The 25,111-nt window shown below is 49.8% G+C and overlaps 1 protein-coding gene across 1 annotated transcript in view; it reads right to left on the bottom strand.

Moving 5' to 3' along the window:
- Window positions 1–23,362, bottom strand: part of Adamts13 (ADAM metallopeptidase with thrombospondin type 1 motif 13) — a 29,675-nt gene extending 6,313 nt beyond the window's left edge. Inside the window, exons 1-23 of the mRNA XM_021186146.2 lie at window positions 23,125–23,362; window positions 22,780–22,849; window positions 21,026–21,174; window positions 18,501–18,584; window positions 18,128–18,252; window positions 17,860–18,006; window positions 15,538–15,684; window positions 14,927–15,089; window positions 13,634–13,738; window positions 12,779–12,930; window positions 12,614–12,677; window positions 11,306–11,432; window positions 10,246–10,394; window positions 9,786–9,906; window positions 8,791–8,871; window positions 7,805–7,986; window positions 6,791–6,926; window positions 6,581–6,710; window positions 5,785–5,970; window positions 4,033–4,225; window positions 3,077–3,200; window positions 659–788; window positions 397–576 (exon numbers count right to left, since the gene is read on the bottom strand). Coding sequence (XP_021041805.1) covers window positions 397–576; window positions 659–788; window positions 3,077–3,200; window positions 4,033–4,225; window positions 5,785–5,970; window positions 6,581–6,710; window positions 6,791–6,926; window positions 7,805–7,986; window positions 8,791–8,871; window positions 9,786–9,906; window positions 10,246–10,394; window positions 11,306–11,432; window positions 12,614–12,677; window positions 12,779–12,930; window positions 13,634–13,738; window positions 14,927–15,089; window positions 15,538–15,684; window positions 17,860–18,006; window positions 18,128–18,252; window positions 18,501–18,584; window positions 21,026–21,174; window positions 22,780–22,849; window positions 23,125–23,241 — 3,062 coding nt within the window. The 5' untranslated portion in view covers window positions 23,242–23,362. The remainder of the gene's footprint in view (window positions 1–396; window positions 577–658; window positions 789–3,076; window positions 3,201–4,032; window positions 4,226–5,784; window positions 5,971–6,580; window positions 6,711–6,790; window positions 6,927–7,804; window positions 7,987–8,790; window positions 8,872–9,785; window positions 9,907–10,245; window positions 10,395–11,305; window positions 11,433–12,613; window positions 12,678–12,778; window positions 12,931–13,633; window positions 13,739–14,926; window positions 15,090–15,537; window positions 15,685–17,859; window positions 18,007–18,127; window positions 18,253–18,500; window positions 18,585–21,025; window positions 21,175–22,779; window positions 22,850–23,124) is intronic.
- Window positions 23,363–25,111: the final 1,749 nt, after the last annotated feature.

Raw genomic sequence — 25,111 nt, 5'->3', positions numbered from 1 at the left:
GTGAGCATCTTGTGAGAGCCTGTCTGTCTTGTGAGCATCTTGTGAGACCCTGTCTTGACATAAAAGGTAAAAGGGAAGCTGGGAATACAACTCAGTGCTAGAGTGCTTTCTAACACGCACAAAGCCCCAGGATTGGATGGATGGATGGATGGCCAGGAGTTGTGATACACACTTCTGAGGATCTCTGTGAGTTCCAGATCTACAAATTCCAGGCCAGCCATGGCCACATAGTGAGCCCCTGTCTCATAAATATTAACTAAATAGATTTTTTAAAAAAAAAAATATGCCTACATCGTCACCTTCCCAGAACCTACATGTGTGCTTTACATCATCTGGGGCTGATGGCAGAGCCTAATACAGATCCATGGCTGCCTATCTCCCAGGCAAGGTGCTCACCTAGCAGGACAAGGCTCAGGGCTGCAGTCCTCGAAGGAGCCTGGCCTAGGCACTGGCCAGCACTTGGAGTGAGGCACAGATACTGGGTGGCCATGGTCTAGCTGCACACAACGAACAGCCAGTGGCACTCGCCCCCCACCACAGGTCATTGGGCACGGTGCCAAGGCTTGAGTCTCCCACCTGAAGGAAGAAGGCCAAGGCGTCATAGGAGAGCAACCCTGGGGTCAGATTCCTTCCCCTGCACTAACTGTCCCCAACTCACCGAGCAGGACAGGGGCGAGCCCTGCAGACCTCCCACCGGCTTGGGGGCTTACTAGCCAAGCCGCATAGCTCTTCCTGGACAGGCATTTTGAGGACAGAATCCATGCACAGGAAATACAGTTCCTTCAGACCTGCCAGGAAGAAGCAGGAATGCCCTTGACCCAGCGTGGCAAGGACTACAGCGTGTGTTCCTTGTCAGCTCTGAAGTCATCTGCATCACCTGCATCTTACCAGCTGTGTGCACTTGGACAAGTGACTTAGCCTCTCTGATCCCCTGGTTTCCATATAATGGTATCTACCTAGCACAGTCATATACAGCGATTGAATAATGAAAGGTGCCTGCTGTTGGAAGCCGCTGTTTTATTGAGAAGCAAGGGGGGAAGTGCTGTAACAGTGTCTCTTGACCTCTACACGGGCTCACAGAAGCAATTCTACTTCAATGCAATAGCCACAAACAACAGATATAAAAGTCGGAGGGGGACTTGCTGTAGAGAGAAAAGATAACAGTGGATAGCAGAGGATCAAAATACAGCGTGTGTGTGTGTGTGTGTGTGTGTGTGTGTGTGTAAATGCTTAAGGAATGTCTCTTGAGGACACGAGGTGGAGTTCAGTTGGTAGAGTGTTGGCCCAGTATGCACAAAGCCCAGTATTGCACGCTAACTGTGCATTTAGAGAGGAGAGAGTTCTGTGTCTAAGAGCTCATGCTGCTCTTTCCAAGGACCCACGTTCAAATCTCAGTACTCACATCAGGCAGCTCAGACCAGTCTGTGCTCCAGGCCCAGAGATCTTGTGTCCTTTACTGCCCTCTGCTGCATATGCACTCAAGTGCAGAATCCTTACATACGTATATACATTCATACATACATATATACATACATACACATAATGAAACATTTAATAAATAAGTACTATGTGTGGTATCACAAGTCTACAATCCCAGCACTCAAGAAATAGAGGTGGGAAAATGAGGAATTCTGGGCCATCCTTGGCTACATAGTTAGAGACTAGCCTACATGAGATCCTGCTGCATCCACCAAAAAAAAGGTATTCTTGGTGTTGGTTCCTCTATCCATCCCTTAGGAATCTCTTGCTGGTCAGTTTTAAACAGATGTAGTAAGTGGTGAGTGCTGTTTAAAGGTGTGTGTCTTCTCACACCCTTCTCTATTGAAAATTCAGAAAACAGCAAATATTGACAAGGATGTGGAAAAACTAGAACTGGGTTCCCCACTGGTAGGAATGTAAAATTCTGTTCTAAAAATCAGTGCAGAGAGGCCTGCAAAAGCTGACAAAGCTTGGCAACATAACTTTGCAATTCCTCATCTCATGTCCACCAGGACCAAAAGCCAGGCCCCCAGGCTCAGAGCAGCGCTGCTAAGGAAAGCTGAAAGGAGAATGCTAGCATCTGTCCACTCACGGTGACCCAAGCCAGCACGGGCCCAAGAAGGGATTCCAGGGCTGGAGAGATGGCTCATCGGTTAAGACTGCTCTTCCAGAGGTCCTGCATTCAATTCCCAGCAACCACATGGTGGTTCACAACCATCTGTAATGGAATCTGATGGATGCCCTCTTCTGGTTTGTCTGAAGACAGTGACAGTGTACTCATATAAATATAATAGATACATCTTTAAAAAGAAGGGGAGGGGATTCAAACATTGTTACAGCATGGATGAGCCTAGCTGACAGAAGCCAGTCACATTGCACATAGCTGTCATCAGCAGTAGTAGTAACAACCTTAGAGGAGAAGTTAACAGGTAGGTGGCCAGGGGCTGGAAGGTGATGAATGTTGGTGTTTAATGAAGACAGGGTCTAGATTGGAAGGGTGGAATCTTCTGGAGATGGATGGTGCCAATGGCTGCACGACAAGGTGGGTACGATTATTGCCACTGAGTGAAACACTAAACATGGTTAAGTGTTGGGGATGGTGAGGTGGCTCAGTGGTTAAGAACTCTTACTGCCCTTGTAGAGGTCATGGAATCCATTCCTACCACCCACACGGCAGCTCACAGCCATCTGTAACTATTTCTGGGGGATCGGATGGCTTTTTTGACCTCCAAGGCTGCACACACATGATACACAGATATACATACAGGCACATATACACAAATAAATACATATTTTTAAATGGCTAAGTGGTGTGTGTGTGTGTGTGTGTGTGTGTGTGTGTGTCACAATAAGAAGACAGAGAGTGCAATGTTCAGCTTTGGTGGTTGGTTTGGTCACTGCTCTGTAAGGGACACAGTCTTAGGTGCCAGTTTTTCTGGGATTTAGTCAGGCATGAAACAAATTTAGATGACTTATCTGGATGCCATGTTCATATATTTTGGCTTTATGGCAGCCAACCCTTCTTCAGCACTGATCTAGGCAGATGTGGGTAGATAAGAGAAATAATAAAGTTTCACGAATGTCCTCAGATTCTCACCTCTCCCACAAGAGATGGAGCACAGCCCCACCAGAGGGGTCCACACATGCTCAGCCTGAGCCCCTGGCTTGTCACTGCCCACTGGGGATGGAGCCTCCTCTCCCAGAGACATGGTGTAGTTCACCTAAAGAAAGCAATGAACAGGTGAGTCTGAAATTCTGGCTTCTACCTTGGCGCTGCCTCCTCCTCTCCTTTTAACGAGGAAAAGAGAGAATATTCCAAAAACACCAGGGTTCCCTCCCTGCTATTCTCTAGGGAGGCCAGTGCCTGCCTGCTTCTTGGTGAAGCCCTCACCATGCACCTCACTTTGGCCTGTGAAGGTTCCTTATCATTCCAAGTGGTGCCTGTGGGATGGGGCTGGACTAAGGAGATAAAGAGCAGGACTGTATTTGCAAGCAAACTTAGACCTGCAGTCCCTAGCCCAGAAGAATCCAGGGCCCTCTGGCCAGATAGCAACATCAGTCTGAAGCCCCTGGATGCCAGGCAAATGTTGGGGGGGATTACTTTCACAGCAGCTGGAGAACACTTTCCTTGCTGTCCCTGGTGTCACAGGCCTGTGGTCCTTACAACTTTGGAGGCCTGAGCAGCAGCATTGAAAGTTCAAGGGCTACTTGGGCTACAGACAGGTCCCAAGCAATTTAGTGAGACAGTGTCTCAAAATTTAAACGATATGAAGGAAAAGACCAGGGTTATAGCTAGTGGGAGAGTGCTTGCCTAGCATACTGAGGGCATTGGATTTGGTTCTCAGCACCTCAATAACAGCAGCAAGCAGGTCCCCACTCAGCTGCTTTTGGCAGGCTCTAGTTTCTATCAGCCTGGCTCACCCCTTTCAGAAGCATGTTCGCTGACAGGGTGTTCCTCAGACAGCACCATGAGGATGGAATCCTCACTCCGGCCTGCAGGAAGATGATAAATGACCCAGGACTCCTGGCCACCTTCCTGCCCCTTCCACTCACCTGACCCAAGCCTGGGGAACACAGGCTCCTGAAGCAGGGCTCCGGCATAGCTGACGTCTCATCGGTGCGGCAGGGGCCTGCAGTTTCTGGCTTCTCCGGGTCACCCGCCCTGGACACACATGTCACATTCCTTGAGTCCAGACCTGCCTCACAGGCAGATGACATGCAAGGGCCAGGGTCTGACACCTCCCACCTGAGGAAAACACAGGGCTGTCATCAGGCCCTGCCTCTGCTGCCTTGTGGGAGGTACAACCCAAGTCTTATGGGTGGGGAGAATTGATATCTAGGATTCCAAGATATAGATCCCATTAAGAAATAAAACTCAGGAGCTTTCTCTGAAACATTGACGCATCACAACTCAGTTCTCCTCAACAAGGACTCTGTCAGGACAGTGAGATAGCTCAGTGAGCAAAGGCTTCGGCCTCCAACCCAGACAGTCTGTTTTTGGGTGGGTCTTTTTTTTTTGTTTTTTGTTTTTGGGGTTTTGTTGTTTTGTTTTGTTTTTTTGTTTTTCGAGTCAGGGTTTCTCTGTTTAGCCCTGGCTGTCCTGGAACTCACTCTGTAGACCAGGCTAGCCTCAAACTCAGAAATCCACCTGCTTCTGCCTCCCGAGTGCTGGGATTAAAGGCGTGCGCCACCATGCCCGGCTCAATTCAGACTGTCTGATTCCAGGGGTGGAAAGGGGAAAACTGATTGTGGTAAGTTGTCTTCTGACCTCCACTCTTTCTTTTTTTAAACTTTTTTTTTTGTATGTATGTGAGTACACTGTCAGATACACCAAAAGAGGGCATCAGATCCCATTATTGATTGTTGTGAGCCACCATATGGTTGCTGGGAATTGAACTCAGGACCTCTGGTACAGCAGTCAGTACTGTTAGCCGCTGAACCATCTCTCCAGCCCATGACTTTCACTCTTACACCAAGGCTTGCTCACATGAGTGTGCATGCACACATACACACTAAATGAATAAACAACTGTAATTTCAAGTTTTAAAAAAAGATTAAAAAACAACTTTGTGCATGCCAACCACACACTCTGCCTGTGGCTAGGAGGTGGGGAGGCAGAGCCCTACTCAACTGCTTTCTAGAAGCCCTCCTCTCCAAACCTATCAACAGCACACTTCATGTGCTGTTGCCTGGCAACAGGTGCCATGTGCATTCACAGTACCAGTTGAGGGGTGGCACATGGTTCACTGTATGGCATCAATGCATGATGTCTGCCTAGAGCACTGTGCTGACAAGGGTGCTGAGACCGAATCATACCTCCGCACCTAAGAATAGGATTGCAATGTTGGCCAAGTGTGAGAGAAGAGGAAGGGCCATCGGTGGGCCGCCAATAATCTAGGGCTCTCCCATTGGACAGATAGCATGCCTGAAGCCATGCTGATCATCCAGCCCATTGGAGACAGGCAGACCAATAAGTGAGGATCAGTCTGGACGAGGAGGGCATTTAAGGCACAGTCACATGGTCACTGCAGGAGAGTTGCCAGTGATGACTAATGCTATGAGTTTTATGTTCACAGTGTCACACTATCCTTATAGCTCTCATCCCCACATCATCCAGGTATTAGAAATTCAGTGATAGAGATGAGCAACCCAGCACCTCTTGAATAGTGAGAAGGTTCAGGTACCACCATCTATCACCAGGATGGAGCTGATGAGAGCTTTCAGCAAGAGAGGGCGCTTCACAAGGATGGGTCTCAGTGCAGGGACAAGCCCAGCCAAGGAGCCACCACACCTTGATATACTCGCCTGGTGGGACAGGGCTGGGAGTTGCAGTTTTCCACTTCTGCTGCTGGCTGCTGAGCTACTGCTCTGCACCGGGCAGGTGGCAGTGTCTTTAAGAAGCCATCTTGGGTCTCTACACAGCGCAGTGACCGTTCCCGAAGGCCCCCGCCACAAGACACGCTACATGGGCTGAAGTCTCCAGCTACCCAACTAAGGAAGAAAGGGACAGAGCATCAGGCCTGGGGCCAGGGCCTTCAGTTGGCTCATCGGAATGTGGCAGAAGGCAAGCAAGTCTGTCTCACTGATCCCAAAGACACACTTCCTCTGGTCTGGTCCAGATCCTGTGTTCCCAAGCTGCTGTTCTAAGACCAGCCTCAGTCTGCAAACTCCCTTGACAAACTTCTAAACCGGAGGCCAAGTATTTTATAGTGCTGGATGGACTACTATGCCCAGCAAGATAACCTTTTCCTAAAAATATTCTGTTACCAGTTGGCCGAAGCCAGTAAAAGCCAGGTGCTGGCCCTCTCTCACCATTCTTCATGGTAGGGTGGTCACCACCATCTAGTAATGAGAACCTGAACTCAGAGAGGCCTCAGGACACCCAGACAAGGTGGTCGAAGATGTGACCACACCCCAGACTGTCTCTGTGACTGTGTGTGTCTCAAGTTTTGATGTCCTCACTCACAGAACGAAGACACTGACAGAGCCCAGCCCACAGAGTTGCAGCTAACACTGAAAAACAACACACAAAGATGCTTTTCAGCCTGCCCAGGTCACAAGAGTCACCACAAACCAGGTGACTTCCCGGTTTAGTACTTACTATGGGGAGCAGGGGGCAGAGACACAAGGCTCTTGCCATGCAGGTGGCTGTGGGCTCCCTTGGCACTGGACGTTCTTCACCCACTTGTCTTGAGCTTGATCCTGGCAGCTGTAGGTCACCCAGCGCAGCCCTGGAAGGGTAGAGCAAAGACTCAACCACCTCCACATGGGGTCCAGCAGAGCTGTAGGCAAGCCTCACCCTGGGCCTTACCTGCCCCACAGCTCACTGAGCAGGGTCCACGCTTAGCGGTCCATACCCAGGCTGCCTGCTGCTTCAGTTGAAAGTAGGTAAAGGTGATGTCTGGGTGTGTAAGATCCCCATATTCTCCTCCATATCGTCTGTACACCTATATCCAGACAAATGAGAGCTCAGGTCCTGAACAGGGCACACCCTGGGGTCTCTGTCACAACCATCTGTCCCAAAAGCATTCATGTTCCCAGACTCCAGGAGGCAGACAGGACTTGAGTGTCAAGGAACTCTGAGAAATGTGGAAGGATCAGGTATGTACCAAGGGAGTGGGAGGTTTGGAGTAGGGTATTATGGGAATATTGATGAGGTTGGGGACAGACTACAGCCAAGGAGGTCAGGAGTAGCGAGCATCAGGGCAGGGAATGGTCCAGCAAAAGGGCTCCAGGCCAGGCTATAAGGCTCAGGCTCAGGCCATTTCAGCTTTGATCCACTTACATGTGCTTTCTTTAGCAGAACACACAGAGGGACACACAGATGAGACACATCTTTGAGGACATCCCTACCGGAACTCTTTCAGGGCCTCATGCACCTCTACTCTCAAAGAAGCAGGAACTGCCCTCCATCCCCTGAAGGGTCCCCACATGCCAGCTGGCACAGGGACTCCTTGCTTGGCATATTCTCCATTTCATAGGACTGTCCATGGCCAGTCCTTCAGCTCCCCCATGTTTTTCTGATGGGGGTGGTGGTGGTTCCTGATTCCAGCATTAATTCTACTCTCTATTATACGCTCAGATCTCTTGAGGCCTTCTGCATGCCCTAGACACAGGCACATATTTATACTGACATTAATCCTGTGAGTGGCTCTTGTTGCACTTCACCTTATACAGTGCCTCATTTGTAGAGGGTCCCCAAATGACTCAAGGATTAATAAGTGAGTGAATTAATTACAGACAAATATGCAGATAGCCAGAGTCACTAGGAGAGGCCTGCTGACTCCACCCCACGCCCCGCCTCCGGGCCTGGCTGATTGATGACCTGAATCTCAATGTCATCCCGGACAGGTCCCCGGATGTGAATCTCCTCTAAGTGGGGCAGCTGGTCCTCAGTGAGAGTCACTCTGTATTCCACGCGGTAGTCCTCCAGAAGGGAAGGGTAGGTGGTGTTAGGCGAGATGCTGGTCTTCCCTGCCACAATGTAGTGGCCCTGGATCCTCACCGCTTTGAGAACAGGGCCATCAGCACTGTGTAGTAGTCACTATCCCTCTTCACGGGTCAGCAGTCTATTAAGTGGGATAGGACCACTCTTCACAGGCCAGGCTTAAGGATGACAGCAAAGCAAGGGGCAGGAAGCTCTCAGCCAACAGGGTCTAATGTGTCCTTAGCTCCTTCCAAGGCTTCAAACCCTAAGGAACCCTAAGACCTTCTGGTGTCTCAGTATCTTCATTAACCAATTCTCTCTTTCTCCATGCACAGACCTATCACATAGAACCCACCCAGGAGACTTTCCCACAGTGGTGGCTCCATGCCTCTTTCTGGAATCTGGTGAGGATTGTGACTTCTGCCATCTACTGGATGGGCTCACACAAGGCTCCAGGGCCAAAATCCCTTCCAGGGTGTCTAAGGTCAGAGGCTAGCCTCTGAGACAAAGGAAGAGTCTAATATGACAGGATCTTCAAAAGTGAAAGTTCTGACTCTTAAAAGGCCAGATTCCTGAGATGGTCATCCTCTGGGGATGTGTCATGCCCTGGTGCTGGAAAGTTCCAGTTCCTGGGGCCTGGGGCTGTCAAGCTGCTCCCACCCACCCCACTCCCAACCCCATGCTCAGCTTCCATATTCCTTTCCAGGCAGTTTTAACCTACATACTCCCCTTCCCTGGGATAAGCTTAGCTGTGAGTGTAGCAGCTCTAAGGGGGGCTGGGGAGTTGGGTTTCTCCCACCGGGCAGCAGGTGTTAGGGGTGGAGGCATCTCGAAGACTAAGAAATCAGTGGCTAAGTACAAGGAAGGATCCTCTGGCATCTCACCCAAGTGTGTGAAGAGAGGCCTGCGGTTGACAATGTGTGCGCTGGTCATGTTGGGAGTAACAATCAGGAACGTGACATATTCTAGGGACGAGCAGAGCAAAAGGGTTTCTTGGGTTTCGTAGTCACCTATACTACTATCAAAGAAGACAAGTCTTCCTGGACAGACATGAAGAGTGTCATTGGGCTGGTTTTGGTGGCAATGAATTCTCATCATGGGAAGATGTTAAGATCAGACTAGGGGGCCACTTGCAAGGACACTGCCCAGGCTGGGAGCAAAGACCAGACCCAAGGCTAGGACCATAGACCAGACCCAAGGCTAGGACCATAGACCAGACCCAAGGCTAGGAGCCAAGACCAGACCCAAGGTGGTGTTTTTGGTTTTTGGTTGTCTGTTTGTTTGTTTCAAGACAGGGTTTCTCTGTGTAGCCCTGGCTGTCCTGGAGCTCACTCTGTAGACCAGGCTGGCCTCGAACTCAGAAATCCGCCTGCCTCTGCCTCCCAAGTGCTGGGATTAAAGGCATGTGCCACCATGCCCAGCTCAGACCCAAGTTTCTTAGCTGCAGGCACATCCAGAGAGGCAGGACCCAAGTCCTTTGCTGATCTTGCAAGTCAGTACTGGCAAATGATTTTTTACTTTATAAATATAGAGCAGAGCCAAAGTCGCATCTCTGCTGTCCAGTGAATCCTTCTGCTAGGACCACGGAGTGGGAAGGAAGAGGTGACCTGACAATCATTCAGAGCCTGCCACTTCTCTCTCTCTTTTCCCCCTCATCACAGCTACAGCGAGGGACTTAGTAAGGCGCTACAAGCCTGGTTACAGAAGCAGCGTTTCTGGAGTTTGATACGTCAGAGAGAAACGAACTGAGATACACAGAGAGGTACCCAGCACTGAGCCAGCATGTGGGTGCTGTGGCCTGAGTAGCCTAGGCTAATGCTTTGGGTGCTGGGTTCCTGCAGACTACTGGGAAGCCCACTCTCCACCAGGGAAGGCCTACCTCTGGCTCTCCCAGCTGTGAAAGAACCATTCTGTGAGCTGCAGGTGCTGTTGTCTCCTCCACACACCTGGCACGCATCCCAAACCTGCTGGGAGTCCATCCTGCCATCACAGCCAAAGGTCTGTGCAAAGGGGGATGTTGGAAAGCCTGTGTTATTGAGGTACTAGTTTCCCGGTACCACAGCCCTGCTGGCTGTGAGACTCTCAGATTCACAAAACTCTCTGTAGCGTCACCGAAGCTCCTGATATCTGTATAGCCCCTAGGGGAGCTCCCATGATGACTTTCCTGTTTGGGCTGTAATATAGGCTGACTCCAAGCTCCATCCTGTACCTAACAACACTCCCCAGCAAACCCAGGGCAACTCCATAGATCATCTCTCTTTTCTTCTCGCCCAGAAGCCTTCTACTAGAACAGGAAAGACACAAGGACAGAGAGGTACTTGGGTCATCCACACACCTACCCTGCAGCTGCCCAACAAACAGAGGCTTAGGGTCCCATCCTCCTGAGGACCACTTGGCACACAACGGGTCCCATCTAGGAACCTGTCCCCACGGCTGACAATGAAGCTTTCTCCGACAGCCCAGCACATGTGTCTGCACAGGGTATCTCCTGAAAGGGCAGAGTTGCAAGGAAGTCTGCTGTTCCAAGATGAACAACGAGGTTACTGAGCTAGGTAGGAAGTTCCTTTAGAACCTGCTGTAGTAACCCTGCCAGACGAGGTCCCAGTGGGCTGTCCTGCCAGCCTCAGCTTTGCTTATGAGGTCAGGGTCACTGTTTTTCCTCCAAGGCCATATTATATTCTGGTCTCGTACTCATGGCTACTGGGTTATTATCCAAGCATCACACATGCATTTCCCCTGAGGTATCTCCCTGAATCCATTTAGCAGGCCCAGAAGGAGATGCCTCTATAACCTCACTGCTTACTGTCTAGGGAGCCCAGAGCAAAGCAGAGAGGCAAACCATGGCCTGTGGGGTGCCAGTGTGTGGCTCAAGCCTGCCAGCCAGCACTGTAGTGATGATAGTTAATGCTGATTTCCTACTTGACAGGATCTACAGTCACCACCTAGAAGACAAGCCTCTAAATATGCTGTAAGAAGTTATCCAGATTATATTAGTTTCTGGTCCTACCTTCAAGAGACTATCTTGATTAAATTAATTGAGGGAAGATTCTCTCTTTCTCTCTCTCTCTCTGTGTCTGTCTGTCTTTCTCACTGTGTGTCTCTGTTTCCATCTCTGTGTCTGTCTGTCTGTCTGTCTGTCTACTTCATTGTGTGTCTCTGTTTCCTGGCTTCACATGCAATATGACTAGCTCCCTCTGTTTCCAGCTGCTACAGCTTCCCTGTCACAATGGACTGTACCCTGGAACCCTGAATCAGACTAAATCCTTCCTTCTTGAAGTTGATTTTGTTTGGGTGTTTTATCTTTTCTCTCAACAGCAAGACAAGAGCAAAGATACTGGATAACCTAAAGAGCCTGGCAGAAGTCTCCAGGGCCTTGCTTTCCCAGGCCCCACAGCCCACCTTGACTATACTGCACAGCAGCATCCCAATGGTAGAAGGAGGCAGTGCCTTGGGAAAGTTGCAGTGGTTGTCTGTCTGTCTGGGCACACTGCTCGGACATGAACTCCAGCTGAGTCTTCTCACAAGCCTGGCCGGAGGAGGCAGAGGACAGGTGGTACAGGTGGGGTTCTGGTCAATGGGAGACAGCATGCATCCTGCATGCAGTCAAGAGACAATAACTCAGCCCCAGGCTGTGGCTTATCTCTGTTCAGTAGTCTGTAGGTGACCAGATCTGCCTTTCTTTGTGCATGGGGAAATTCCAGATAATCTGTAAAGGACACAGCAGCAACAGCGGGAAGAGAAAAACAGGACACAATGTAGCACTTGGGTCTGGTTCCAAGTCCTGAACCTGAGGAAATGTGGTTGAGCTGTGCATTTGCTTCCGAGGTACATCCACTGCAGAGACACTGCACTGCCTCACTGCACTGGGAAGGAAAGGCTTGGAGGTGACCACACGGGGAGACATGACAACCACAGCTCCCTCCTCTCAAGGTCTGAAAAAGGTAGGTTGGGGCGTATCACCACATGTTGGACTTCTGTAGGATGGGGCAACAGGGACCATTGGGAAGTGGACACCAAGTTGCCCAGGGTCTTTCTTGGACTTCTAGACTCCAGCATCGTGAGAAATTAATTTCTGTTGTTGACAGATTACTGTGTGTTTTGTCACAGAAGGTCAGGCCAACTAAAGCCAACTCATTTACAGCAGCTGGACTCGCTATAGCCAAAAAGAACAAATGACCCAAACAATGGAAATGAAGAAAACCAGAAACACTATCCACATGGTGGGCTGTTCTTTAGCCCCAAATGGGAGCGATGTTCTGACTCATTATACAACATAGACAACACTTGAAAGATGTTATACCACCTCAAAGGAGCTGACTCATGCAAGATGGTGTTTAAATGAGGTGCTCAGAACAAGTAGATGCGTACGAGAGAGAGCAGGTTGGAGCTGCTGGGTGGGAAGGGGAGGCTGCTTTCTGGTGTTGAGTTGTTTCTCTGGGGTGAAGGAAGTGTTTGGAACCAAATAGAGGCAGTATTTACGCAGCGTTCCCTGTGTGTTCAGTGCCTATGCACTATGCACTTTGAAATGGTTGACCAAACAAGATTCATTTCACATCAGAGTCTAAATGAAACACTTTGCACTGTGTACCCCCAGGACCCCGTGCCCACAGCCAGTTCTCATCACAGAGAAAGGGACTCATGAGCCCATGAGTCAGCTCTTCTGGTGGCTAACTCTTATCCACCCTCTCAGCTAGGAGACCAGCCTACCTGCGTGTTGCACATCTTAGCCTGGAGGTCTTCACCCACACATGCACGTCCCCCAAATGCAGGCCTGGAAAGGCCCACAGAACAAAAGGGATGAGAAGTGACCACTGCCACTCCCAGAGAGTGAGATGCAAACCACCCTCCTTGCAGGGAAACCTCTGTAGGTACCTGGGGTTGTTGCACCACCGCCTCCTGGTAATCACACCTCCTCCACAGGATCGGGAGCAGGGACTATGGGGGCCCCAGCTAGACCAGTGTCCATGTACTGCAGCCACGGGAGCCAGCTCAGCTAGGGAGCGACAGCGAGCCTTGGAGCACCACTGCAAAGTAAAACAACTCTGTCTCCCTTTCCCACAGAGACCCAGCACACATAGGGTGCAGCCAGAATACCCAGGGGCCCTAACGCACTGAGGAACCCTCCAGAATGCAGTTTGCCATCACACATAGATACTTCTGACACAGGGACCATACCCTTCATTAGAATCCTTACCACACACAGAGATCTCACTGCCAGGGAGCACCCCAACACAGAGACCACCAGTACATAAGGACCACACACAGCATCTTCCAAGAGACATAGAGATCCCCCAAAGCATACAGAGACCTCATACACAGGTGCCCTCTACAGAGAGAGGGACATGGGGCACACTCATATACCTCATTCTGTTTGGGGGCAAATGCTAAAGAGAAGACACCAAGCTGCCAAGTACTCAGTGAAAAGGGAAATTTAACCCTAGGGAGATGGTGCGGGCAATGAAAGTGGGGATGCTTGGAGCTTGCTGTCACTCAACAGGCTCTTCTCTGTGTATGACAGAGGGCTGGAAGAGGGAGTGGGTGAGAAGTGGTACCAGGCCCTGGAGTGGGAGCTATAAAACCCCACTCAGGAAAAGCATGGGGAGTGCAGAGCAGAGGGCCTGGGTGCTCTTTCCCCAATCCCTTACTCACCCCACCCCACCCCTTCTTCTCACACCCCTCCCCCTCTCCCCGGCCCCTCACTAGCTTCATCCCTCTCACTACCCCAACCTTCTCCACACCACATTCTGTCCCATCCAGGAGAGGAACAAGGAGGCGGCTGCAGCTGCTTTGGTCCAAGGGGTCTGTGTGGCAGGACAGAGCCTGGCATACATCCTAAGAGAGATGCACAAGTGGTCCACTAAGAGGTTGCCTGCTTAGTGTCCCTTCCAGATGAGACAATTCCCTGCTCAGATGAGTGGCCTAGAAGAAAAAACACAGCTGACTGACTCGTCCATTAGAAGCAAGCATGGAACTTGCCAGAGTTGGTCATGCCTCTAGGGGCCATGAAAATGTCTTAATATTTAAAATCAGAAGAGAAAAATAAACTTTTAAATAAAAGATACATATTCTAACATAGGCCAATAAATAATAATTCAGAGATTTTTCACATTTTACAAAAATACTAAGTGTAACTTTTTAAATATAAGGTCTCTAGCCCAGGCTGGCCTTGAACTCCCTATGTAGCCAAGAATGGCTTTGACTTCTGCCTCCCCATACCCTCCTTCCCCTCCTTCCCCTACCTCCACCTATAGAATCCTGGGATTACATGTATGTGCCACCATGCCTAGTTTATATGGCCAACAACCAGATTTGGGGCTTTGAATACTCTGGCAAAGCAAACACTTTACCAACTTAACTGCATTCCCAGACCCTAAACAAAGTTCTTAATGCTTCTCTGGAAGAAAGGGGCTTGTCTGGGCAAAGAAGAAAGGAGGAAGTCTGCCTTGAGAAACTGGCCTCTCCATTTACAGCTGTTGTGAGCTACATTCCTACTCTGTGTGGAGCCTGGAGGCCTCTGCCTCTTAGAAGCCCTTTATGCTGAGCCCACCCCCACAGGTTAGATGACTTTGTGCCAGGAACAACATAATCTTTCAGGCAAAGTCAAACAAAAATGTAGGGACTTTAGTTTTTTAAAAAGTTTAATATGTCCAAGAGGAGGGTGGGTAAAAATGACTATGACGCAAACCTTGTCACCTGAGCTCAATCCCCAGAACCTAAGAGGAATGGAAAGAATTCAGTCCACACAGTTGACTTCCACCCCCCAAAATGTACTGTGGCACACTCCCATGCATGTCCACAGTTCTTACTTAACAATAAACCAAACATAAGCATTAGACAAGATCAGGCATATAATTGATGAACTGTGAGCACCAGGTGTCTGTGAACCGTGAGCATCAAATGAAGTGAGCCCTGGAGTGGGCCTCACCTGTGCCTGGTGCCCAGCAGGGGGCGGGGGCTCAGTGCACTGAGGGGAGTGAGCTGGGTGGAGTGAGACTGGGTGTTATGGATGGGTGGACTCACCAGACCCTCCCTGGAGAAGGTGCAGGCGACAGCCCCAGAACCAAAAGCCACACGGCACTGATCATCTGCACTGTAGTAGAGGCCAGGCTGTGCCATCAGCTGGTGCCATGTAAGTCCTGACTGCAGCCCAGGTGGGTCCTGGAAGCAGTGCATTTGCCCTGTGCTGTGACAGATCAGGAAGAGCTCAAAACCTGAGTGGACACCAGTGGGGTCAGCATAAAATAGCAGATGTGGGGCTGGGGATGTTAGCTGGGTTGAGGCCCAACAGAGTGTAGAATGGAGCAGGTAGAGGGCTGGGAGGGGGATGGAGGAGAAGGCCACGGACCAATGGACAGGAAAGGTCTGTCATGGAAGTGTGGAAGGAAGGAAGAAGCAGGGAAGGTAGAGAACAAGGGACAATTGAGAGGTGGGCCCAGGAGTGGGATAGGATAGAAGAGTGGGTTCAAAAAAGTGGGGAAGATGAGAGAGGAGGGATTGGAGGTGATGGAGGAACTGATGGGGGAGCAGAGTGGGGTTGGGGACAGGGAATAATAGCAGAGTGGGATGGGGTGAGGGCTGCTGGGCAGGGTGAGAGTGACAGCCCACCCTGCTGTCCTAGGTGGAGACTGCACCTGAGTAGGTGCTGCAACTGCCTTTGGCTGCAGGCAGACCACTCCAGGGTCCCTCCAGTAGGTGCTGTGCCATCAGACGCCATCACGTGGCCACTGGCCTTGCAGGTGCTGCCACTACCTGGAGCACCGTCATGGTCCAGCCCGAAGCTGTGGGCAGAAGAAATTCTGAGAGTAGCCCGCTGGGGCTGGGTCAGGCCATCTTTGTGTCTCCTGGACCTGGACCCTGCTACTAGCTAAGTCAGCCCAGAAGGAATCCTAGAGGCCCTGCCTCAGTTTCCCACCTATGTGAGGAAGGGAGAAGAGCTGGTTGAGCAGGGTGGCTCTTTCTTTCTTTGGCTAATAAATAGCAAAAGGTTTTGATGAGAGATCAGCTGACCTCATGCATGGTTACAAGTCTGGGGTGCAGACGTGGGAACCAGGAGCCAGGTAGGTCAACAGGTTACCCTTCCAGTGACTGATGGCCTGGATGTGTTTGGCTTTGAGAAATCTATCCACCTGCAGCTGCCTTGTAGTTGAAGAGACCGAGGAGATGTTGCTGTCTTCCTGTCTGTTTCCAGGTGGTAGGTTTTTTTTTTTTTTTTTTTTTTTTGAGGCCAGGCCTGAATATCATCCCATCCCCCTACTTCACGCAGAACAGACTTAGGAGCCTAAGGGGCTGGGGGGGTGAGGCAGTGTGCAATAGCTGCTGGGGCCAGATCCTTGGGGAGGTCTGTAGAGACTGGCTTCCACCCCTGGGAGGCTACAGCAGTGCAGAGTTGCTAGGTTACCAGGAAGGAAACTTTCATTTTATGCTCTGCTCATTTCCATGTCATCTGACGTTTTATAACAATTGGACATTATTTTTTCAAACAACAACAACAACTAAAACAACTAAAAATCAAAAAGAAAAGAAACACATCACTCTAGATAAAATGATAGTACACAGGAATTTGCCAGCAAGAATACATACTACACACAGAAGCAAGGGACTCAAAACACCCTAACGGCCGAACCTGGAGGATTAAGTTGTTGTGTGTACAAAACAAACAAACAAACAAACATAAAACATAAGAGATCTATGAACTGAGAAACATTTGGGATATATTGATATATTAAAAGACAAGAGTTATAAGGGCTGGTGGTACACACCTGTAATCCTACCCAACAGTTATCAGATGGCCAAGTGGCCTGCAAGATCCTGTCTTAAAAACAACAATAGAGCCGGGCGTGGTGGCGCACACCTTTAATCCCAGCACTCGGGAGGCAGAGGCAAGCAGATTTCTGAGTTCAAGGCCAGCCTGGTCTACAAAGTGAGTTCCAGGACAGCCAGGGCTATACAGAGAAACCCTGTCTCGAAAAACCAAAAACAAAACAAACCCACAATAGAATCAAAATAACAATGTATTGCACAAGCCTGATGTGTTCATATTAATGACCAAAATTAAATGTAAATCTAAAAAGACATTCCATAAGTGATGTGTGGTAGTTTAAGAAAGCACCTCCCCCATTTATTTGCATGTTAAGCCCCCAACAGATGAAGAATTTGGAAAGATTAAGAGATGTGGCTTTTTGGAGTAGGTGTGTGGCCAGAGGTAGGCTTTGAGGTTCCAAAAGCCTGTGGCAGGCCCAGCATCTCCCTCTCTCTGCCTGCCTTCCTATGGGTCAGGATATAAAGTTCTCAGCTATTGCTCCAACACCATGCCTGCCTGTGTGCCACTCTTATCCCTGCTGTAACAATTATGGACTAACGCTCTGAAACTGTTAGCAAGTCCACAATTAAATGCTTTCTTTTGTAAGAGTTGCCTTGGTCAAGATGTCTCTTCACAGCATTAGAACAGTAGCTAAGACATTGCATGAACTTAGGATAATCTTCAGTTTGGTTTGTCTCTTTACTGGAATTCCTGACAAGACTTATCTTCTGGATGGCTCAGTGGGTAAAGACATTTGCTCCAAAAGCCTAATGATCTGAGTTCAAATCCCAGAACCTACGTAAAGATGGGAACCAACTGCCAAGTTGTCCTCTGACTTCTATATGCATGATGTGGTGTGATCCACCCTTCTTCCTCTGTGTGTGTGTCTCCTTCTCTCCCCCCCTAATGCAACTTTAAAATCTTAAATATTAAATTATTGTTTTCTAATAGCTGTTGATCGCTCAGTGATCAAGAAGCGTCAGATTTCCCCTATCTCAGCTTAGACACTTAGCCAAGACACTTAGGTTAAGGGCTGTAGGCCTCTGACTGGCTCTTCTGCAAAGATTTGTTTCCTGCCTAGGCCACAGAGCTCGACCCTGGGGTTCAGATCAGCTCTCTGACCAGTCTGGGGATAACTGGTGAGGCCACATACCTGTGCCCAATCTCATGGGCGATGGTGACCCCCAGGTCAAAGCCAGTATCCTCAGTGATAAGGCAACTCCAGGAAAGGGAGCAGGCACCTCCCAGCTGGGTGACACCCCGAACCTGCTGGTTACCATCAGGCAACTCCAGGTCAAACCTTGATAAGAGAAAATGAATCACAAGGACAGTGGCACCAGCCACGTTGCTGGTGCAGAAAGCAGGGAAGTTCATAGTGCAGCCCTCCTACGAAGCAGCACTCTTGTGGGAACCTCGGATACCTGGTTATATAGAGAATCAGGTCAGCGTGACTTGGATCGCTGTCATCGTGGGGGTTGATGGTCTGGCTCCACTCGCAGACACTCATCAAGGATGAGGTGATGTTGGCCGTGATATTCGGAGTACTCTAGAGAACAACCAAAGAGCCTGTTTCTATGGAAGTGGTACCAAGGATGGGGTTGAGTATTGCCAGCATGTTTCTCAGTGGGTCTATATGATAACAATTCTACTGCTACCCCACTTTACAGATTGAGAAACTGAGGTTCTGAGACGCTCCTGGAGAGCTAGCTGTCTGTCCAGCTGAGCCCCACAGTTACCAGCCTTTACCAGTTCTGCAGGAAAGGATAAAGGGATGGAGTCAGGGTTTGTACCTACCTCTGAGTCGGAGAGGGTGATCAGTTTCACCAGGTGCACCTGGAACTGAACTCCCAGGGATGGGTTTCTCAACAGTTCTGACCCCTGAAGAGGGCAGCAGGGGGAGGAGGGAGGGAGGGAGGGAGGGAGAGAACACAGTGAGTCTCAGAGCCTCAGTGCTGGGAGTGGTGGTGGAGGTGAAGAGGGTGCCCCATGGAAGCTAGGGGCTAGTGGGAAGCTGAAATGTGCCTGTGTGGCAGGCTGTAGACAGTCAGATGAGACTGAGTCTTTCTTTAGTTCATGCCTTGGGAAGACCATCTAACACAAAGAGCTGATTGCTGGCCTAAGTTTGACTCTAAGCCCTGCCTCTGCCTAGCGATGGGCTCAGGTCACTAAGCAGTGAGCCTCAGTTTCCTTATAGGCTTTCTGTCTTATGAGGTGGAGATTAAGTCTTGCCTGGCTTGCAGATTCGGAGAATAAAACTATAGATACCCTGGTTCAGGTACCACCTGCCTAGTCCTCCTAAACCAGTGGTTCTCAACCTTCCTAAAGCTGCCACCCTTTAATACAGCTCATGTTGTGTGACCCCCAACCATAAAACTATCTTTGATGCTACTTCATAACTGTAATTTTGCTACTGTTATTAATTCTAATGCAAATATCTATATTTTTCAATGGTCTTCGGGGTCATGACCCATAGGTTGAGAACCGCTATCTAATGCATATTAATAATGACTAGGGAGCCTGGGTTTTGGCAATTTAAAATTGAAAGGAGGAACCCCAAAAGTTAAAGACAATGGTTTCGAGTTGGCAGAGGGAACCATTTTCACTGAGAAAACATTACTTCAGGGGCCTGTATACAGAAAGCTTACAAGTTTGCCTGGCCTTGGACCACATTTGTAAATGAGAGGGAAGGCCTGGGGCAGACAGTGTGGCAGCTGGGGGGCTTTGGCCCCTGAAACTGGTGAGGTGGATGCAAAGTGACCAGGCTGAACCTGGAGCCATTCTAGAGAAAGCTACAGAGCTGAACCAGATGCTACTCAGAGCCACAGCCAGGGTCTCCCCCTGACCACCACCCCTCCCGCTTCTCTGCAGCAGACCTGAGAAAGAAGGAGGAGACTGGATATCTTAGTCACTGGCTGGAACTGATACCTAGAACCAGTTTATCAGGGTGTTTTAAATTGGTTTACATTTACTTATGTAGTGTATGGGCACATATATGGAGATCAGAGGATTGGCTGTCTCCTTCCACCACATGGGTTCTGGGACTGAATTCAGGTTGTCATTCCTCTGCTGAGCCATCTCTTTCCTTCCTTCCGGTTTTTTGTTTTTTTGTTTGTTTGTTTTTTTTGAGACAGCCCAAATGACCAAGCTGGCCTCAAAGTCGTGATTTTCCTGTCTCAGTCTTCTGTATGCTGGGCTTTAGATGTGTGCTACCATACCCAGCTTAAGTCATTATTATTTTGAAGACACTGCTCGAGCAAATGGACCCAATCACTTTCTTCATGTTGGTTCTGTTTTTATTTTTGGTTTTTTGATAGAGGGTTTCTCTGTGTAGCCCTGGCTGTCTTGGAACTCTGTAGGCCAGGCTGGGCTTGAACTCACAGAAATTCATCTGCCTCTGCCTTCTGCGTGTTCATATTGGTTCTAGTGCTATCATATGAACGCCCATGAACACCATTTGTATAGTGTGAATTCCTGCTGTCCTCGAACCGTCATATCTCACATGTGCTCTGTGTGTGCTGTATGGATGGTAGTCCTCTCTAACAGAACACTGGCTGCCATGTTGCCATTCTGACTTACATGTTAATGGTGTGAGGCACCTCTGCTCTTCCACCTGTTAGATCACAGGGAGGAGGAGTCTGTAAAAAAAGAAGCCTAGCCGGGCATGGTGGCGCACGCCTTTAATCCCAGCACTCAGGAGGCAGAGGCAGGCGGATTTCTGAGTTCGAGGCCAGCCTGGTCTACAAAGTGAGCTCCAGGACAGCCAGGGCTACACAGAGAAACCCTGTCTCGAAAAACCAAAAAAAAAAAAAAAAAAAAAAAAAAAAAAAAAAAAAAAAAAAAAAAAAAAAAAAAAAAAAAAAAAAAAAGAAGCCTCACATTTCAGCCAGAATAGTACCTGTTCACACCTGGAATGCTCATTTGCCCTGTGCCTCCCTAAGACAGAGGCAAGAGGCCTGCAGAGAGAACAGTTGTATAGTGAGCCTGCTGTCAGCCAAATGAACATTAGGGCAGAGCTGAGAGGCTCCGGGAAGGACTCTGGTGTTGAGAGGGATTCCCTGACGTTGTTCCACTGTCTGCGACAGTGGAAAGGGGGAAGAGGAAGACAGTGGTGACCTCCCTTTCTCTTCAGGGCCATGAGCTCCAGCTGACCCTCAACTTCTATGAGAGAGTTCAACTCACTGTGTTCAAATGTACTGACTTGTGACCACAAGCCCTGTGAGTGGGAGGCCCTGTGTCTAGAGGCTTGGAGGGAGAGCCCACAGACCCACCAGGGCCCTGAGCCCATCCTCCTGCAAGGGTCATAGCCCAGCACCACTCACGATATTGAGATTAGTGAGCACGTAGCGTTCTGTGTCCTCCTGGTGAGCCTGGGAAACATCGGGGCCCACAGCTACCAGGAGTTCCAGGTGCAGAATGTCCTCCAAAGTCCTTCTCCGTCTCAGTCTCTGGAGGTGAGAGGGAGGATGGCCTAGGGGGGAAGGGAGAGGCTGAGGACCAAAGTTTTAGAAAGCAGGTGTTTGGAGCTAGCAGAGAGGGCTGACCAGTCAAAAGGCTGATTTCATGTCGACTCTCAGGACCCAGTTCTCAGTCTGAGTAGTTGGTGAAGGTGTGGAATCCCAGTTCAGGCTGGAAAGCAGGTAAAGGGAGCATGTCTTTAAAGAGTTGAGGCTCTGCTTGAGACAGGATCCACCTCCCTCTCCCCTGCTCCTCCACCTGGGACCCTCTTGCTAAGGAGGAGAGGTCCAGTATTCTTTCTTTGGTGACAGAGGGAGGGAGGAATACAGGCCAGAGATAGGGTCCTACATAAGAGTTCTGCTCTTCCAGGGTCCAGAGAGAATGGAAAGCAAGCTGCCTACAGCCTTTGGACCTTGCCTAGGGGCTAGATCAGTTCTCAGCAAAGTAGTCTAAGCCTTGAAGTGGTTGTTCCATAAATGAACCAACAGGAAGGAGGATAGCCAGCTTTGGTCTCTGGACCTCAGGAATCCAGCTCAGTGCTCACTGTCTTGTGGAGTTCAAAGGAGTAGGAACCCAGGGAACAGTGTCCCAGACCTTCAGGAACCTAGAGGTGGGAAGACCCAATGATCCCAACACTGTATCCTGCCCAGACCTCAGAAAAACTGGGTTTAAGTGGGGGGAAATCTTCTCAGCTTCTGTACCCTGACTCCTAGGCTCATCTCTCTCTGGACCTTGCCAGCATCTATATGGTGTGTGTATGGAGACCAGAAGTCAACTTCAGGCGTTGTTCCTCTGGAGTCCCCCATCTTGTTTTTTAAGACAAGATCTCTTACTGAGATCTGGGGCTCAGGAACGAGGCTAGGTTGGCCGACCTGTGTGTTTTCCTGGCCAGTGGTTAGAATAGAAAGGATTGTGAGATATACGATTTGTGACCAGGTTTCTGTGGTCTTGGAACTATGCACACTGGGTTCTGCCTCTCTTCAGTACTGGAATTAGAAATGTGCACTCCTCTGCCCAGCTTTCTATGTGAACACTGGAACTAAAACTCAGCCCTCATGTTCCCACACACAGACACACTTTACCAAGTGAGCTGTCTCCACAGTCTATCCCCCAACCAGGGCTTTAATCAAAACCACCAACTTTTCCTCTGAGAAAAGGGACGGAATCCTGAGAGGCAGAGCTATAGGTCATGGGAAAGCCTTCTCCAGGAGGAGCACTACAGGACAGGAGCCAGAGTTGCTTGGCCTGTCACTCACCTTGTTTCCAAAGAAGGAATAAATATTTACAGCTATGGCTAGAAGTGGCAAGTTCCTGAAAATCAGCCAGCCCCCTGGAGGCCATCCACAGGCTAAGGAGGCCAGCCGAGGAATGTCCCCTCACTTGTGATGCTGAACAGAAGCCTGGGGTCAGGACTCCAGGACAGCCAGAACACCCAGAACAACTATTATCAAGTTGGCAGGAAGCAATGATGCTAATTAACAGAGAGAGACTAGCTTCTCTGACTTCCTCCTTCTATGACTGAGAGAACCCTCATGGGTCTAACTCAATGGGAAGTCCCTCGGTCCCTCATCCAGAGCTCAAGAAACTCCCCTGGCTCAGAGTACATCAGAACAGCTACCTGTGAGTGGAGCAGCATGGTGGTCAAAGTAAGAAGATGCGTCCTTGGGCTCCAGATCTTGAAGAAGACTCTGCAAAACAAATGACATAGAAGAGAAGAAGGAAGGAGGAAGGTGGCAAGGGCGAGAAGAGAGGACAGCAGACATAGGGACAGAGAATGAGGGGCAGTGCCTAGGCAGGGAAGATCAGTCCACATACTGCAACAAAATGGAGTCTGTCTTGTTACCAGAGTAAACGAATTTCCTCCTCTTCAAGCAGAAAGACTCCACCCACTCCACCCAAGAGCTTTGGCATCCCCTCTCCCAAGTGATTGCAACACCCAACACCAGATCTTGTGTGATCCCACCTTCTGGAAATCAGAGAGCCCCCAGCAGCCCAGAATGAAGATGGCACCAGTGAGGATTCCTCTGACACTGACAGCATAACAAGGCTGGCACGTCAACCACAGGCAAAGCTGGCTCATCTTTAGAAAAGGCAGTTGATGGCCGGACAGGAGCCCTGGTGACTGGGATTCTGGTTAGTGTACAATGTTCACTTGCTGGCTGGGCGGGACATCAGGCAGTGTTTACTCTTGGGAGCTTCCTCCCAGGGCAGGGTTATGGGGTGGGCAGCAAGCAGCTTCTTGCCTGGAATGATTCCCAGTTGAAGAGCACCAACCATGTCCTGCACCAGTAAAAGTTCCAACTGTGCACCCTCCTCCTGGGAGGGTCTGGTCTAGCAGTTCAGTCTGGACAAAAGCAAGCCCTAATAGGACCCAGCGAGTGTGGGCTCGCATATAGTGACAGGCCCTGGACTGCTCTTTTGGAATCTTTGACTAACCACTAAAAGGATGAACTAAGGACATGACAGTCCTGGCCCTTCAGCCTACCTCTCCCCTGGCACCCCCATTTCCAGACTTCATCTAGATCTCCTGTCCCTTTACCCCTGCAGAGACTGCCTCTCACTGCACTTGCAGACACCCTGTGCCCTCAGCCCAATCCTCTGCCCCAAGTCCTTTTTGAGCTGTCCATCTGGTCTGCACCTGTGTTGGGAGACGACTCCTAGCAGAAAACAGCTGTCATCTCTGCAGTCATCTCAGGCTATTTACTTATAGGTAGGTACTTTTTCACCTTGATGAGAGACTTGTTTTCCTAGCATGATGTTTTTGCAAGAAGCCCACCACAGCTCAACATACTCTGATAACATCTTGTTTATCTCCTATATGTCCTGGACTTGTGGTTAAGTGTCTCCAGCTGCACTCCCCAGCTTGTGCTTATATACCCATAGTTGCCTTTCAATAAACGAGACTTGAGACTTGATCAGACAGTCTTGTCTCTATTCTTTGAGTCTCCTGTCCCTCCACCCCCACTCTCTCCCTTGCAGACCCCATTGACTGTTGGGAACAAAATAAAGGGGAGACGGGGAGGGGGCAGGGAGAAGTGGGGAAGAAAAATATGCCATGTCCGGCCAGAGTTCCAGTACTCTGGGCAGGCAGACGCGGGGAGACTGCCGGACACTTTTCCACTCGGTCCTGGGTGAGCATGCCTGACCCATGCAGTGGGGGATGGAGAAAGGGGCAGCCCCCAACCAGGGACACCCCCACACACACCAGCTACCTTGCTAAAGCCCCAGGGTTGCAGGAGAGAGGGAATAGGGGAAGAAGTTCCTAACACTGACCAGAGTGCGCAGCAGAACTTGATGGAGCAGAGACTCTCTATGGTTTAAGAGCTTTATTATAGAAATGTTATATTATAGGAAAAGAGAGAAAGGAGAAAGAGAGGGGGGGAGGCTAGAGAGAAAGAGAAAGAGAGAGGAGAGGAGAAGACAAAGAGAAGGAGAAGAGGAGAGAGAAGTGAGAGGTGAGAGGACAAAGGAGTAAAAGAGTAAGAGAGCGTAGTGGGGGCTGAGCACCCCTTTTAATGGTCTTCACTGTTGCTAGGTAACTGGGGAGGAGTTTAGCCTGAAGGTCAGAAGCTTGGGCCACTGCTTATGTGACTACTGACCCTGCTTCTCTTGTGGGGGCTGTGGGAGGTGGTACCTTAGGCAGGGGCCAGAGTTCCAGGAGCATGAGGGAACGCCTGCCTTGTCATGTAGGTGAATTATTGTAGCCTCCCCCAGCCTGAAGTGGGCTGGTACAACCTTGTCGCCATTGAGGTGGGGCCACCTGTGGTGCAGCTTTCTGACTTGGCTGGCTCCTTTTTTGAAGTGACAACTGCCCTGCTCTTCTGCTATCTGCTAGCTGAGGCTGAACCTGTCTTCCTGAGACATTCCTGAATAAGCAACCAGCCTGGTGACCAAGTGCTGACAGAATGGCTCCAGGCATCAAGAGTAGACTGGCGGGGAGAGGGGGGGGG

Source organism: Mus caroli, chromosome 2 (assembly GCF_900094665.2).
Source record: "Mus caroli chromosome 2, CAROLI_EIJ_v1.1, whole genome shotgun sequence".
Lineage (NCBI taxonomy): Eukaryota > Metazoa > Chordata > Mammalia > Rodentia > Muridae > Mus > Mus caroli.
Note: the sequence above shows the minus strand (reverse complement) of the source record. Positions and strands in the feature narration are given on the sequence as shown.